Here is a 16,686-nt window from a genome sequence, read left to right on the forward strand (position 1 = left end):
CTTTTTCTGGGAGTATTCAATTTTGATTCTGATTGTAGGATGGTATGTATTGAAGGAATTGTAAAATTGTTTGTTTCTTCCCCCCTCCCCCCCCCCCCCCCCCCCAGTCCAAATCATTAAAATGTCATTGATGTACTGATAGTATTTTAGGGGTTTGGTCTGGTATGTATTCAGAAATGTCTTTTCCAGCTCAGCCATAAAGTGGTTGGCATTTTGGGGTGCTGTTCTGGTGCCCATCGCAGTGCCCATTATTTGTAGATATCATTGTTAAAGCGGAAATAGTTGTGAGTTAAAATTAATTTGATTAGTTTTGTAATGGTTTCTGGTGAGTATTGATGGTCCAGTGTGGATGTTTTTGGAATTTCTCACATGCAGCTATGCCATCTGCATGGGGAATCTTGCTGTATAGTGATTTTACATCCATCGTGACCAGAATGGTGCTTGATGGTAATTGCTTGATATTTTTCAATTTATTCAGAAAGTCTGTGGTGTCTTGTATGAAGCTGTTTGCTTGTATGAAGCTGTTCTTAAGGAGAATGTCCAGTCATTTTGACTATAAGCTGAAGCATAATAGGGTTATGCAGCAAGACAGTGGTTCAAAAGACAAAAGCAAGTCTACATCTGAATGGCTGAGGTGAAACAAAATTAAAGCTTTGGATTGGTCTAGTCAAAGTCCTGACTTGAACCCAATACAGATGCTGTGGCAGGACCTGAAACAAACAGTTCATGCATAAAAACCTACGAATGTGTTTGAATTAAAGCAGCTGTGCAGATAAGAGTGTCTAAGATTCCTCAACAATGATGTAAAAGACTGATATCATATTATAGCAAGCATTTGTGATTATTGATGCTAAAGGTGGTAAAATCATTTAAGTTTAGGGGCAGTTACTTTTTCACATGGGTTATATGGGTGTTGAATAGCTTTGTTCCTTAAATAAAATGTAAAAACTGTGTTATATGTTTACTCAGGTTCCTTTTGGCTAATATTACATTTTGTTAAAAGATCAGAAACCATTCAGTGTGACATACAGTATATAGAAACATGACGGCAGATAAGGGCCAAATGGCCCATCCTCAGTAACTGCTAGCTCTTCCTTTTCCTAAGGGATCCCATGTTCCTGTCCCATGCTTTCTTACATTCTGACGTAGACCTCGTCTCCATGACCTCCACTAGGAGGCCATTCCACGCATCCACCACCCTTTCCAGTAAAGTGTATTTTCTTAGATTCCTTGTAAGCCTATTTCCTCTTAACTTTATTGTATGCTCCTCATTCCAGAGTTTTCCTTCATTTGCAAAAGGCTCACCTCCTGTACATTAACACCACTAAGGTATTCAAACATCGTTATCATATCCCCTCTCTTCTGGCTCTCTTCCACTGTATACATGTTGAGGTTCATAAGCCTGTGTCTATATGTTTTATGACCGCTTACCAGTTTTATAGCTGCCCTCTGGACCGACTCCATCCTGTTTATATCTTTCTGTAGGTGCTGTCTGCACAATGCACACAGTACTCTAAATGGGCCTCATCAGAGACTTATACAAGAGCACTATCACCTCTTTTTTCCTGCTGGTCATTCCTCTTTGCACCCAAACATCCTTCTGGCTTTCACCGTCAACTTTTCTACCTGTTTGGCCATCTTAAGATCATCATACACAATGACCCCCAACTCTTCTTTCATACACAGAAGCACTTCACCCCCTTTATTGCACCATTCCCTTAGATTCTTGTAACCCAAGTGCATGACCCTGAATTTCTTAGCATTAAATCTTTGTTGCCAATTATTGGACTATTCTTCTAATATCCAGTATTGCTAGATACTTCCTCGTGCCATCCATACCCTCCGGGATGTTCACCCTATTTCAGAATTTGGTATCATCCGCAAAGAGACAAACCTTACCGGACAGCCCTTCCGCAATATCACTCACAAAGATGTTAAAAAGAGTCGGCCCAAGGACCAACCCCTGTGGTATTTCTCGCAGCTGGGTGACGTCATCTGACAAGAGTCCGGTGCGGATGCTGTGTCTAGCGATATCAACTCAGAACTTTCTAGCAGCTTCCCACTGCAGATGCGCTGGTGCCTTCCTGCCCGATGTGCGAGCTCGAGCCCCTCAATCTTTGTTTTTCCACAGAGCAAGGAGGACACATCTTCATGTTCCCCTCACAGTTCTTACATAGTAACATAGTAACATAGTAGATGACGGCAGAAAAAGACCTGCACGGTCCATCTAGTCTGCCCACGATAAACTCATGTGTATACCTTACCTTGATATGTACCTGTCTTTTTCAGGGCACAGACCATATAAGTCTGTGCAGCAGTATTTCCCGCCTCCCAACCACCAGTCCCGCCTCCCATCACCGGCTCCGGCACAGACCCCGTATAAGTCTGCCCTCCCCCATCCTAGCCTCTCAACCACCAACCCCTCTTCCCCCCGCCACCCAATTTCAGCTAAGCTTCTGTGGATCCATTCCTTCTGCACAGGATTCCTTTATGCCTGTCCCACGCATGCTTGAATTCCGTTACCGTTTTCATCTCCACCACCTCCCGCGGGAGGGCATTCCAAGCATTCACCACCCTCTCCGTGAAGAAATACTTCCTGACATCTTTCCTGAGTCTGCCCCCCTTCAATCTCATTTCATGTCCTCTCGTACTACCGCCTTCCCCTCTCCGGAAAAGATTTGTTTGCGGATTAATACCTTTCAAATATTTGAACGTCTGTATCATATCACCCCTGTTCCTCCTTTCCTCCAGAGTATACATGTTCAGGTCAGCAAGTCTCTCTTCATACGTCTTGGAACGCAACTCCCATACCATCCTTGTAGCTTTTCTTTGTACTGCTTCCATTTTTTTAACATCCTTCGCAAGGTATGGCCTCCAAAACTGAACACAATACTCCAGGTGGGGCCTCACCAACGTCTTATACAGGGGCATTAAAACCTCCTTTTTTCTGCTGGTCACACCTCTCTCTATACAGCCTAGCAACCTTCTCGCTACGGCCACCGCCTTGTTGCACTGTTTCATAGGCTTTAGGTCCTCAGATACTATCACCCCAAGATCCCTCTCCCCGTCCGTGACTATCAGGCTCTCCCCACCTAACACATATGCTTCCCTTGGATTTCTACTCCCTAAGTGCATCACTTTGCATTTCTTCGCATTGAATTTTAATTGCCAAACGTTAGACCATTGTTCCAGCTTCTTCAGATCTTTTTTCATGTTTTCCACTCCCTCCGGGGTGTCCACTCTGTTGCAAATCTTGGTGTCATCCGCAAAAAGGCAAACTTTACCTTGTAACCCTTCGGCAATGTCACTCACAAATATATTGAACAGAATGGGCCCCAGCACCGATCCCTGAGGCACTCCACTACTCACCTTTCCCTCCTCCGAGCGAACTCCATTCACTACCACCCTCTGGCGTCTGCCCGTCAACCAGTTCCTAATCCAGTTCACCACTTCGGGTCCTATCTTCAGCCCTTCTAGTTTATTCAAGAGCCTCCTGTGGGGAACCGTGTCAAAAGCCTTGCTGAAATCTAAGTAGATGACGTCCATAGCACGTCCTTGATTTAGTTCTCCTGTCACCCAGTCAAAGAATTCAATGAGATTCGTTTGGCACGACTTCCCTTTGGTGAAACCATGTTGTCTCGGATCTTGCAACTTATTGGCTTCCAGGAAATTCACTATCCTTTCCTTCAGCATGGCTTCCATTACTTTTCCAATAACCGAAGTGAGGCTTACCGGCCTGTAGTTTCCAGCTTCTTCCCTATCCCCACTTTTGTGAAGAGGGACCACCTCCGCCATTCTCCAATCCCTCGGAACCTCTCCCGTCTCCAAGGATTTATTAAACAAATCTTTAAGAGGACCCGCCAGAACCTCTCTGAGCTCCCTCAGTATTCTGGGGTGGATCCCGTCCGGCCCCATGGCTTTGTCCACCTTTAACTTTCCAAGTTGTTCATATACACTCTCTTCCGTGAACGGTGCTCTATCCACTTCGTTTTCAGGTGTACTTTTGCCAGTCCCTCTCGGTCCTTCCCCAGGATTTTCTTCAGTAAAAACAGAACAAAAGTATCTATTTAGCAAATTGGCTTTTTCTTCATCATTTTCTACATAGCGTTTTGCTGTATCTTTTAGTCTCACAATCCCCTTTTTAGTCTTTCTCCTTTCACTAATATACCTGAAGAAGTTCTTGTCTCCCCTCCGTACATTTCTAGCCATTTGTTCTTCCGCTTGCGCCTTTGCCAGACGTACCTCTCTCTTGGCTTCTTTCAGTTTCATCCGGTATTCCTCCCCGTGTTCCTCTACTTGAGATTTTTTGTATTTCTGGAACGCTAACTCTTTAGCCTTTATTTTCTCAGCCACTTGCTTTGAAAACCATATCGGTTTCCTTTTTCTCTTGCTTTTATTTACCCTCCTTACATAAAGGTCTGTGGCCCTGTTTATTACTTCTTTTAGCCTGGACCACTGTCCTTCCACTTCTCTTATGTCCTCCCAGCCCATCAGCTCCTTCCTCAGGTATTCTTCCATTTTGTTAAAGTCAGCTCGCTTGAAATCCAGGACTTTGAGTTTGGAGTGGCCGCCATCCACATGAGCTGTTACATCAAAACAAACCGTTTGATGGTCACTGTTTCCCAGGTGTGCAGCCACTCGGACATTTGACACACTATCCCCATTCGTGAGCACCAGATCCAACGTGGCTCCCTCCCTCGTGGGTTCGTTCACCATTTGTCTGAGCAGAGCACTTTGGAAAGCATCCACAATCTCTCTACTTCTTTCCGATTTTGCAGACGGAACCTTCCAATCTACATCTGGCAGATTAAAATCTCCCAACAGCAGCACCTCTCTTTTCTTCCCCAACTTTTGAATATCAGCGATCAGATCTTTATCTAGTTCTTCCAATTGTGTCGGGGGTCTATAGACAACACCCACGTGGACCAAGGTTCTATCCTCTCTTTTTAAGGTGATCCATATTGCTTCTTCCTTTCCCCACTTCCCTGTCATTTCAGTTGCTGCGATATCATCTCTCACATACAGAGCTACTCCTCCACCTTTTCGTCCCTCTCTATCCTTCCTAAAAAGATTATAGCCTGGTATGTTTACATCCCATTCATGGGAACAATGGAGCCATGTCTCTGTGACTGCAACTATGTCCAAGTCAGTCTCCAACATCAGGGCGTGAAGGTCATGAATTTTATTGCTTAGACTGTGAGCATTTGTGGTCATTGCTTTCCAACTACATTTCCTTGTATGTGTTTTGGGTTTAGTGATTTGTGAGTGTCTTTTGTCTTTGGGTACCTTCTCCTCTTTTTGTTCCCTCTTCTTTGCTTTTTCTTTTTTTTCTGCTTCAATTTTAGTTTCAGGAACATCACAGTGCTGTAGTGGAGCAAAAGAATTTTGTAGTGGCAACACTTGTGCGGGTGGATGCTTCTGTGTCACATGACGAATTCTGCCTGAGCCTACTGTGAGCCATCTGTTCCTTTGTGGTTTTATTCTCTGAGGCAGTGGTGAGAAGTTATGATTCTGCACAGTCCTATAAGTTGCTTTAATTGCATCTAATTCTTGCATTACTTTATATAGCTCTTGTTTTAAAGTAGATAGCTGAAGGCAGATAGGACAAGCTTTAAGTTTCCAGATGATTGGCCTTGAAACCAAAGCAGCACAATTATTGCAGAGAATAAAAGTCATCCTGATTGGTTGAAATGGGTATGAACAGGTGTACTATGTTGGAGTATCTGCCTGCAAGACTGCCTGTGTATGACTGTGGAGTAAAGTTAATAAGGTTTGGTTTGTCTATAAATGAGTGGACAACCCTGGGGTGGGTGGGTTGTGGGGAGGGTGGGTGGGATTATAAATCCCAATGGGTCAGCTTAAGTGCTGCTATCAAGGGAATTCTCTAGTTGAATGGACCAAAATGGTAGTGTCTGATCCAGCACTTTACAATTTATTATACTTTTTAAAACTGCCCTAAGATATTAATAACTTTCCTTTTAAATAAATCTAGATATTGCCAATAATTATAGCAGTGTCAGCTATGTAAAAATGCCCCTCCCCTCTATCAGAGTTTGGCAGGAACAGAAAGAAAGAAAATAAGACAAAGAGAGGTTTCCCAGTGCTAATTAACTCTCACTCTTTCACAGTGCTTTCCGTTGTGGGTATTCTTTCACCGTGTTTGAGTAATTTTTTCATTTTTCTTCAATATATTTTATTTCCCTTTAGTGTTACTAGGTTTTTTTGCTCTTGAAGTTTCCTTTCTTTTTCGCAAGTTGCTAGGCCAGTTTAGGTTGGACCACCAATCTCAATTTGAATGCTGCCCCTTTTTCTGCTCATAGTTCAGTTAATTTAGCTGCAATTCTTTTCTTGATGTCCCAGAAGACCTCCAGTAGTTTCAAAAGGTGCGCCTAATGTAATCAAGTGATTTCTTTGACGGACCACGTTCTTGGTACATTGGATGCCCTGGGCCTGACCATGAGCCGAACTGTTGTTCTTTCTGTTTAAAAATGTAGTTGATGACACACAAGGCACAGCAGGTCCAACAGAACAGACTTTTTGGCTCATCAGAAGCCCGGTACATTGTCATCTGCACTGGAAGCATCAACCTTGATGGCTGCCAGGACTTCAACATCCACTGGGAGTGTGCTGGCATCAAGAAGGTCTCCACCTCTCTCAACATTGGTCATTGAGAGTAAGCTCCGGGACCAGTCAGCATCAAACCCAACTTTGAGGGTACGTACGGGTTCAACATCGTCCTCATCAGCACCGAAGGACTTTGATTCTGAGCATCGGGGAAAGTCCAAGAAGCGTAAGCATTGGTTCACATTGACACATGATGCTGAGAGTGTCAGGCAATTGGCATTGCTGGTACCCGAGAAGCGACAGCAGTGGGAGGAGAACTCCCCCTCTTTTGAAGAAGTGCCGTGCGCAAGTCTCTGAGTAGCTAAGTCCCTGCTACCAGTTCAGCACTAACACCTTCTCAGGCTGCCTCTCTCCCAGCTCCTCTGCCTCTGCTGATGCCTTCCTTCAATGAGCGGTTCCAAGCCATGCTTAAGGAGGAGCTGATACCTTGAAGGATGTCAATATCAACACATAAAGTACCACTGTTGATGTCGGGGGAGAAAGCTTCCCCAGAGTCAGAGAGTAGGGCTTTACCTCAGTGCTCTTTGGGGTGTAGACAGGGTTCCACTGAGCTGAGGCAGGCACAGACTCAACCCGGTCTGAACAAGGTGAAGAATAGGAACAGGACCATTCATGGGACTCAAAAGAAACAACCAAAAAAGAAGAGAAAAAGGAGCAATTAAGACAGATGCATTGGAAATAGAATAGGAGGAGGTGTGAGAGACTGAGCCATGTGAATATAGGGACAGTAGCTCCACTTTATTTTTCCGCTTAGCCACTTTGCGTTTGCCTATGACTACCATAACAGGAATCACCTCTATTTGCAGAATAAAATGGGCACTCTTTAACTTTAGATTGTCTCTACAGTTAATGTATAGAAACAAGTCTTGCAATTGGAGATAGATGTGGAATGTATATTCTTTATATCAGGAATACAGTTGTACTGAAATTACTGTTTTTATTACATGCCTTTCCCAAAATAAACTGCTTCAGTTGCAAGGAATTGCCCTTCCTGTCGTGCCCCCCCTCCCCCCCCCCACACACACACTTTCATCTTAGTACCCAAAGTGTTAATACAGATGAGAGCCACCATTGTTTGTCAGAACAGACAAATGGATTTATTTTTCCTTTTAGTGCCTGCTGGATTATCTGGTCTGGACCCTAAGAATCTTGTGCCTGTCCTAAATGAAGCAGAAGGTTATCACCAGATTGGACTGGCAGACAACTGTAGAGACTTCTTTGTTTTGTCAGTCACTGTGCCTTTTGCCACACATTTAGAACAGGTAAATATAACAGAGTCAGACTTTCCAGAAACTGTTGTGAAGCACTTAGCATCAACTCTTTTAGTTATTTAGCTGCAATTCTTTTCTTGATGTCCCAGAAGACCTCCAGTAGTTTCAAAAGGTGCGCCTAATGTAATCAAGTGATTTCTTTGACGGACCACGTTCTTGGTACATTGGATGCCCTGGGCCTGACCATGAGCCGAACTGTTGTTCTTTCTGTTTAAAAATGTAGTTGATGACACACAAGGCACAGCAGGTCCAACAGAACAGACTTTTTGGCTCATCAGAAGCCCGGTACATTGTCATCTGCACTGGAAGCATCAACCTTGATGGCTGCCAGGACTTCAACATCCACTGGGAGTGTGCTGGCATCAAGAAGGTCTCCACCTCTCTCAACATTGGTCATTGAGAGTAAGCTCCGGGACCAGTCAGCATCAAACCCAACTTTGAGGGTACGTACGGGTTCAACATCGTCCTCATCAGCACCGAAGGACTTTGATTCTGAGCATCGGGGAAAGTCCAAGAAGCGTAAGCATTGGTTCACATTGACACATGATGCTGAGAGTGTCAGGCAATTGGCATTGCTGGTACCCGAGAAGCGACAGCAGTGGGAGGAGAACTCCCCCTCTTTTGAAGAAGTGCCGTGCGCAAGTCTCTGAGTAGCTAAGTCCCTGCTACCAGTTCAGCACTAACACCTTCTCAGGCTGCCTCTCTCCCAGCTCCTCTGCCTCTGCTGATGCCTTCCTTCAATGAGCGGTTCCAAGCCATGCATAAGGAGGAGCTGATACCTTGAAGGATGTCAATATCAACACATAAAGTACCACTGTTGATGTCGGGGGAGAAAGCTTCCCCAGAGTCAGAGAGTAGGGCTTTACCTCAGTGCTCTTTGGGGTGTAGACAGGGTTCCACTGAGCTGAGGCAGGCACAGACTCAACCCGGTCTGAACAAGGTGAAGAATAGGAACAGGACCATTCATGGGACTCAAAAGAGGACCCTCATTACTTCTCAGAGGAAAGAGACTTATGGGGTTCCTTATGATCCCTCCTCATCTCCACCTGAGGGTCTCTTTCACTGGCTTTGTCAAAGAGATGTCTTCTGCCATCCTATTTAAGTTAGAGATGGAGGAAGAGCCCAGGGCATAGATAATAACTTTCCTGGACTTTGAATCACCTTCTAAGGAAGGGGTCATGGTACCATTGCACCCTATCCTTAAGGATGCATCAATGAAGAACAGAAATCTTCCCTCTCAGTGCAGGTTGCACCTAAGAAGGTGAATACACACAGTATCTTATCTGGAAGGCTCCCAGATTCGAGAGGGCCCAACTGCCTCACCATTCTCTGGTGGTTGAATCCGCCCTCAAATGAGCTAGGAGCTCCAGGGCTCCAGGGCTCATGCCTTGGCACCCCAAAGTAAAGAGGCTTGTACATTACACTCGTTTGTGATGAAAGTTTTGTAGGGCTCAATGCTCATTGTCTGCATCTAGTCCTCCTAACTCTACACAAGCCTTTTCTTACAGTCTTTGGTCCACAGTATACCCAATCTTGTAGATTCTTTCCCATAGGGACAGGCCGCAGAGCTAGTTGGCCAGGAAGCAGCTGGAGTGCAGAAAGTATTTGGCCAGGGGAATATATGATTCTTTTTATTGTAGCTGGCCAGGGGCACATATGATTCTTTTGACATAGCATCCAGACTCTCCACCATGGGTGTAGGGATGTGCAGACTCTCATGACTGCATGTCTCTGACTTGGAACCAGCAGTTCAGGAGAAGTTGGCAGACATCCCATGTTGAGGTGACAATCTGTTTGGAGATAAGGTAGAAGAGGTTGCTGACCTCATAAAGAAATAAATTGATACCATCTCCCAGGGTATTCATCAAGTGTCTAGTGGTAGTTATGATGTATTTGCAGAGACTGGGAGTGTATGTTTCCCTATTTGGATGATTGGCTGGTCAAGAGCACATCACAGTAGGGAGCATCAGAGTCAATGCGCCTAACTATTCAGGTGTTGGAGTTCCTAGGGTTTGTAATAAATTACCCCAAGTCCTCACCTTCACCCAGTCCAGTGACTGAAGTACATAGGAGTCCTGGTAGATACAATGCGGGTCTGGGCTTTTCTTCCACAAACGAGAGCAGAGACCTTATCAACACTTGCCTCGCAAGTCAAAAGCAGCAAGCGGGTCACAGTTTGGCAAATGTTGAAATTGATGGGACCCATGGCCTCAATAATACGTCACTCACATAGCACATCTCCACTTGAGAGAGATCCAGTGGACCCTAGCTTCCCAGTGGTCTCAGACAGCTGGGAATCTAGCAGCTATCATCCAGATTCCTCTAGAGTTGTCAGTCCCTTCTCTGGTGGACAATTTGGACAAATTTGACTGTGGGACTACCATTCCAAATTCCACCGCCTCAAAAAGTGCTAACAACAGATGCATCGAACCTGGGTTATGGAGCTAATGTGGATGGGCTTCACACCCAGGAAACTTGGTCTGCTCAGGAAACAAATCTCCATATCCACCTTCTCGAGCAAAGGGCCCTTTGGAACACTCTAAAGGCTGTTAGAGATTGCTATGGAATCAAATCATTCTCATTCAAACAGACAACCAGGTTGTAATGTTTTATGTAAACATGTGGGGGGGGGGGGAGTATAGGATCCAACCCCTTGTGTCAGGAAGCAGTGGGAATGTGGCAGTGGCCCTCCTTCACGGAATGGTCCTCTGAGCCACGTGCCTACCAGGAAAGGACAACTGTCTAGAAGACAGACTGAGCAGGGTTTTGCAACCACATGAATAGTCTTTCAACATGGGCATATCCTACAAGATCTTCCGAGAATGAGGCAACCCTTCAGTAGATCTGTTTGCTACTCTTCTCAACAACAAAGTCCTCCAGTTCTGTTCCAGGCTTAGGTCACATGGCAGACTAGCATCTAATGTCTTTCTCCTACATTGGGGGAAGGGACTTCTGTACTGTCACGGTTGTGCCCATGTTTCGTGCTCTCCTTCTTCTCGCCACCTGGTGACTGCAATGGACTGTCTGGTTACTGTCACCCGTTCCAGATTTCAGGCCAGTCCGGTCCGGATCTTCCAGACTGCCAGACTTGCTCTTTTTGCTTGAACCTGCACAGCACCCGTAGTTGCCTGGTGATTGCTGCAGCTTGAGCCTCAGCTGCTGCTGGGCTTATTAGTCAGTTGGAAATTCTCTGGCTTGCCTTTGCATCGCCTAAGGCCCTGAGGTTTGTCGGTGTGCAGTGTGCACGTCTGCCTGATCTGGTTTTACTGTATTGACTCTTGTTTGATTTCTAGTTAGTTTGCGTGTAGTTTAGTTTAGGGCTATTGTTTGTTTCTTAGTCTTGTTCCTGGTTTGCAGCTCTTTGTGTAGTTCTTAGGTTCTGTGTTGTCTGTCTTCTGTGGCTGCTTGCAGCTTTTAGTTCTGGCCCTTGTCTGTCTGTACTTGTTTCCTGTGTTGGTGGCTGCTTGCAGCTTTCAGCCCCTGTCCCCTAGCTTATCCACTCCCTGCCTTTTGTTGCATTGTCTGTCTGTGAGTCCTAGCCCAGTTTCCTGCCTTTTTGCCCTTGTTCATTCCTTTCCCCTCTGACCCTCAGTCCCTGTGCTGCCTAGCTGATATCCAGTCCCGGCCCTGTCCAGTAAGTCCTGCCGGCCGCCTAGAGCCAGGGGCTCAACTCCTGGGGAAGGGCGGCTAAGTGCAGGTGAAGTCTCACTTTGTCAAAGTTCTGCCTTGCCTCTGGTGTGGGGTGGTTTTGCCTGCCGCTCCTCGGCAGTGGTCCGAGGGCTCACAAACCTAGTTCCAGCTTTGTAAACGTGACATATACACATATGTTCCAATACCTCTCATAAAGAAGACTTTGCTGAAACTCAAGCAAGACCAGGAAACTACGATCCTAATCACTCCTTACTGGCCGAAGCATATCGGGTTTCTTCTTCTTCTGGAGTCCTTCGAAGATCCATGGAGATTGGAATGTTTTTCGACCCTCATCACGTAGAATGAGGGATCTCTTTTACATCCCAACCTCCAATCCGTGGATCTCGTGGCTTTTATGTTGAGAGCATAGAATTTGAATCCTTAGGTTTGCTGGATGGAGTCTCCCGCATCTTGCTGGCTTCCAGGAAAGACTCCACTAAGAGGTTTTACTCATTTAAGTAGCAGAAGTTTGCTATTTGGTGTGAGGGCAAGGCCTTAGATATCCTCACCTGCCCTACACAAAAATTGCTTGAATACCTCCTGCATCTCTCTGAGTCTAGTTTGAAAAATAACTCTGCAAGTGTTCATCTAAGTGCAATTAGTGCTTATCACCATGCAAGAGGTAAGTCCTTTCTGTACAGCCTCTAGTTCGCTTCATGTGAGGTTTGTTATAAACAAACCCCCTGTCAAACCTCCAACTGTGTCATGGGATCTCAACGATGTCCTCACCCATCTGATGAAAGCTCCTTTTGAGCTGCTCCACTCCAGTCATCTGAAGTATTTGACCTGGAAAGTTGTGTTTTTGGTGGCTGTCACTTCAACTTACAGAGTCAGTGAGCTTGAGGCCCTAGTAGCTGATCCACTTTATACTACGTTTCACCACAATAGAGTAGTTCTCTGCACACACCCTAAGTCCCTTCCTAAGGTAGCTGATCCACTTTATACTAGGTTTCACCACAATAGAGTAGTTCTCTGCACACACCCTAAGTTCCTTCCTAAGGTAGTGTCTGAGTTCCATCTTAATCAGTCAGCTGTTCTGCCAACATTTTTACCAAAACCACATACCCACCCTGGCGAGAGTGTACTGCATACTTTAGATGGTAATTGAGCCTTAGCCTTCTATCTGGAGCAGACTGAAACCCATAGACAGTCCACCTAGCTTTTTGTTTCTTTTGACCCAAACTGGATGGGGGTGGGGGTAACCATCTGCAAACACACAATTTTTAATTGAATAGCAAACTATGGGGCTCATTTTCAAAACACTTAGCCTTATAAAGTTCCATAGTAACCTATGGAACTTTATAAGGCTAAGTGCTTTGAAAATACGCCTGTATCTCTCCTTTGCTTATGCCCAGGCTGGGCTGACTCTAGAGGGTAATATCAAGGCTCATAATGTCAGAGCCATGGCTATGTCAGTAGCCCACTTGAGGTCAGCCTCCATAGAGGAGATATGCAAAGCTGTGATGTGGTTATCTGTCCACACATTTATATCTCATTACTGCCTTGAGCAGGATACCAGACGTGACAGCCGGTTCGGGTAGGCAGTCCTCAAGAATTTGTTCAATGTCTAGAATCCAATTCCATTCACCTAGGCCTAGTTTTCTTTGGTTCTAGGCTGTACCTTCACATCTGGTATATTTATTTATTTATGTAACACATTTATACCCCACATTTTCCCACATAGCTGCAGGCTCAATGTGGCTTATACAAATACAATATATAGTAGGAGCAAAAAGTAACAGAAGAATAAAGCAACAGTGAAATAAGGAGGGATGGTGATAAAAGGGTAATACAGTCGCTTATAGTAGGATGTAAAAATGGTATAAATGGTTTCAGGTTAATTGATTTTCAGGCCTCGATATTTTGAGTCCCTATTATCCTAGTATTATTGTTTTCAGTGAGCTTGGTAGCTAGGGATTCTCAGCTTTGAGAATACACCTGGCCTGCTTGTTCTCAGAGAAAATGAAGTAGCAAGTGTTCTCCGAGGACAGCAGGCCAGGTATTCTCACATTCTCGCCCACCTTGGGGCAGACTTATACGGTCTGTGCCAGAGCCAGTGGTGGGAGGCGGGGCTGGTGGTTGGGAGGCGGGGATAGTGCTGGGCAGACTTACACAGTCTGTGCCCTGAAAAGGACAGGTTCAAATCAAGGTAAGGTATACACAAAAAGTAGCACATACGAGTTTATCTTGTTGGGCAGACTGGATGGACCGTGCAGGTCTTTTTCTGCCGCCATCTACTATGTTACTATGTTATGTTACCTTTCCTTGAAGTTGTATTCTTTATAACTATTTTAAATGACCGAAAGACCTGCACTTGAGCGTCAGGTGGGAAGGCACCAGCGCATGTGCAGTAGGACACTACTAGAAAGATCTAAATTAATCTCACTAGTCAGCATCTGTACCGGACTCCATCAGAATAGCTGCTACAGGTAATTTTGCTTTCTTTGCCGTGTACTTCAGCACACACAGATCACTGATCGTAACTGCATAGATATGGATGGGCTGGAGTGTAAATTTTAAGGGGCTTCGATGTTAGTTTCAGAACTTTTAGTACAAGTACGGTCTGTGCCCTGAGAATGGCAAGGAGAAATCAAACTCAAGTATACATATAAAGTATCATATACCATGTAAAATAAGTTTATCTTTTTGGGCAGACTAGATGGACAGTACAGGTCTTTATCTGCCGTCATTTACTATGTTACTATGTTACTTTACTCCCTTGTCCTAAACACTGGAAGGAATGCCCTTTATGGTGCAGCTAAAAGTCTGTACATTGCTAACCTTGTGCATACTTTTCAGCAGATCTAAGGAATATAATTTTCAGATAAGCCTTTTATATGGATAAATCGTTTTGAAAATTGATCTCGTACAATGGACTGAAAGATCTGTTTCGCAACTACATACAAATCTATATAAAACAACAAGATTTGGATGCATTTTTATTTTAAAGATACAGAGGGGTTCCATTAGATTAGCACAAAGTAGAAATTTGAGAGCATTAGCATGTGTCAAGTGTTTAACTATTTAAAGCTCAAGTGGTATGCATGTAAAATAAATGGTCTTTATTTTTGAGAGAAATACATAAAGATGACAATTGGTGAAACATAAGTTGGAACACTGAGGTTTTTTTCTTTTAAGTTTCCCTTATGGCGTTCTATCTTTATGTAGCCATGGTGCATAGCCCTGGTTAATCTATTAATGAAAATGAAAGTAGAGCATTATATTTTATTTTTAGTTCATTCTATATAGTCAATAAAATTTGTAAAGAATTGCTGTTCAAATGTTTTTATATTTAATGACGTATCCAAACTTTTTTTTTTTTTTTTTTTTAGTGCCAGAACCTGCATGATTCAGAGCATTTAACCTGGCTTATAGTAAACCATGTTCAGGACCTGATCACTCTTTCCCATGAACCTCCAGTGCAAGATTTCATTAGTGCAATTCACAGGAATTCTGCTGCTAGTGGCCTTTTCATCCAAGCTATCCAGTCTCGCTGTGAAAACCTTGCCACTGTAAGTTTCTCACCTAGATATTTGTAGGTAGAAGAACTGTGAGTCATTTTACTCCCTTTCTGCACTGAGCTCACAAGGGAGATATTGTAAATCTCTGAATCCATGGTTCTGTCTGTGAAGCTTTCCCCTTACAGTTTACAAGGAAATTGTCAGCTTACAATAACTGGGGGATTTTTTTAATTGCTAAAGACCGACAGGAAAAACACCCTTAATGGAAAAACAAGATAGCAAATTTGAGTAAACGATGTTAAGGTCTGAACTCTTCTATTTTGTGTTCCACATTGTATAGAGGCAAACTCATGAACCATATTGAGGGGCATAATCGAAAGGGGCACCCAAGTTTTCCTGAGAACGTCCTCGCAGGACGTTCCAGCGAAGGGGCGGGGAAACCCGTATTATCAAAACAAGATGGGCGTCCATCTTTCGTTTCGATAATACAGTCAGGGACGCCCAAATCGCAAAATTTAGGTCGACCTTAGAGATGGTCATCCCCGATTTTCATTGATAATGGAAATCTAGGACGCCCATCTCAGAAACAACCAAATCCAAGCCATTTGGTCATGGGAGGAGCCAGCATTCGTAGTGCACTGGTCCCCCTGACATGCCAGGACACCAACCGGCCACCTTAGGAGGCATTGCAGTGGACTTCACAAATTGCTCCCAGGTGCATAGCTCCCTTACCTTGGGTGCTGAGCCCCCCACCCCCAAAACCCACTACCCACAACTGTACAACACTACCATAGCCCTAAGGGGTGAAGGGGGCACCTAGATGTGGGTACAGTGGGTTTCTGGTGGGTTTTGAAGTGCTCACATTTACCACCACAAGTGTAACAGGTAGTGGGGGGATGGGTCTGGGTCCACCTGCCTGAGGTTCACTGCACCCACTAAAACTGCTCCAGGGATCTGCATACTGCTGACATGGAGCTGGGTATGACATATGAGGCTGGCAAAAAAATATTTAAAAAGGTATTTTTTAGGATGGGAGGGGGTTAGTGACCACTGGGGGAGTAAGGGGAGGTGATCCCTGATTCCCTCCGGTGTTCATCTAGTCAGTTCGGGCACCTTTTTGAGGATTGGTTGTAAGAAAAAATGGACCAAGTAAAGTCGCCCAAGTGCTCGTCAGGGACGCCCCTCTTTTTTCCATTATCGGTCGAGGACACCCATGTGTTAGGCACGCCCCAGTCCCGCCTTCGCTATGCTTCTGACACGCCCCCATGAACTTTGGTTGTCCCTGCGACGGAAAGCAGTTGAGGACACCCAAAATTGGCTTTCGATTATGCCGATTTGGGCGACCCTGGGAGAAGGACGCCCATCTCCCGATTTGTCTCAAAAGATAGGGGCCCTTCTCTTTTGAAAATAAGCCTGAAAGTTTCCCATTACCTACCCCCCCCCCCCCCCCCCCCCCCGAATATTTTTAAGTTCTTTTATATGATTATAAGCTATTGGGTTATGTATTCCCTTATCCTGTGACATCACAACATGGATTTGGTATTGTTTGATAATTCCATAGTCCATGGGTTATGCTCATTGGCCAGCAGATGAAGACAGAAACTAAAGACTTGTGAGCTCTATCCTATAAAGGCACCATG

The 16,686-nt window shown here is 44.7% G+C and overlaps 1 protein-coding gene across 1 annotated transcript in view; it reads left to right on the top strand.

Annotated features, from left to right (window-relative positions):
* Nucleotides 1-16,686, top strand: part of HTT (huntingtin) — a 990,576-nt gene that overhangs the window by 634,720 nt on the left and 339,170 nt on the right. Inside the window, exon 43 of the mRNA XM_030191138.1 lies at nucleotides 14,918-15,097. Coding sequence (XP_030046998.1) covers nucleotides 14,918-15,097 — 180 coding nt within the window. The remainder of the gene's footprint in view (nucleotides 1-14,917; nucleotides 15,098-16,686) is intronic.

Source organism: Microcaecilia unicolor, chromosome 2, assembly GCF_901765095.1.
Source record: "Microcaecilia unicolor chromosome 2, aMicUni1.1, whole genome shotgun sequence".
Classification (NCBI taxonomy): Eukaryota; Metazoa; Chordata; class Amphibia; order Gymnophiona; family Siphonopidae; genus Microcaecilia; species Microcaecilia unicolor.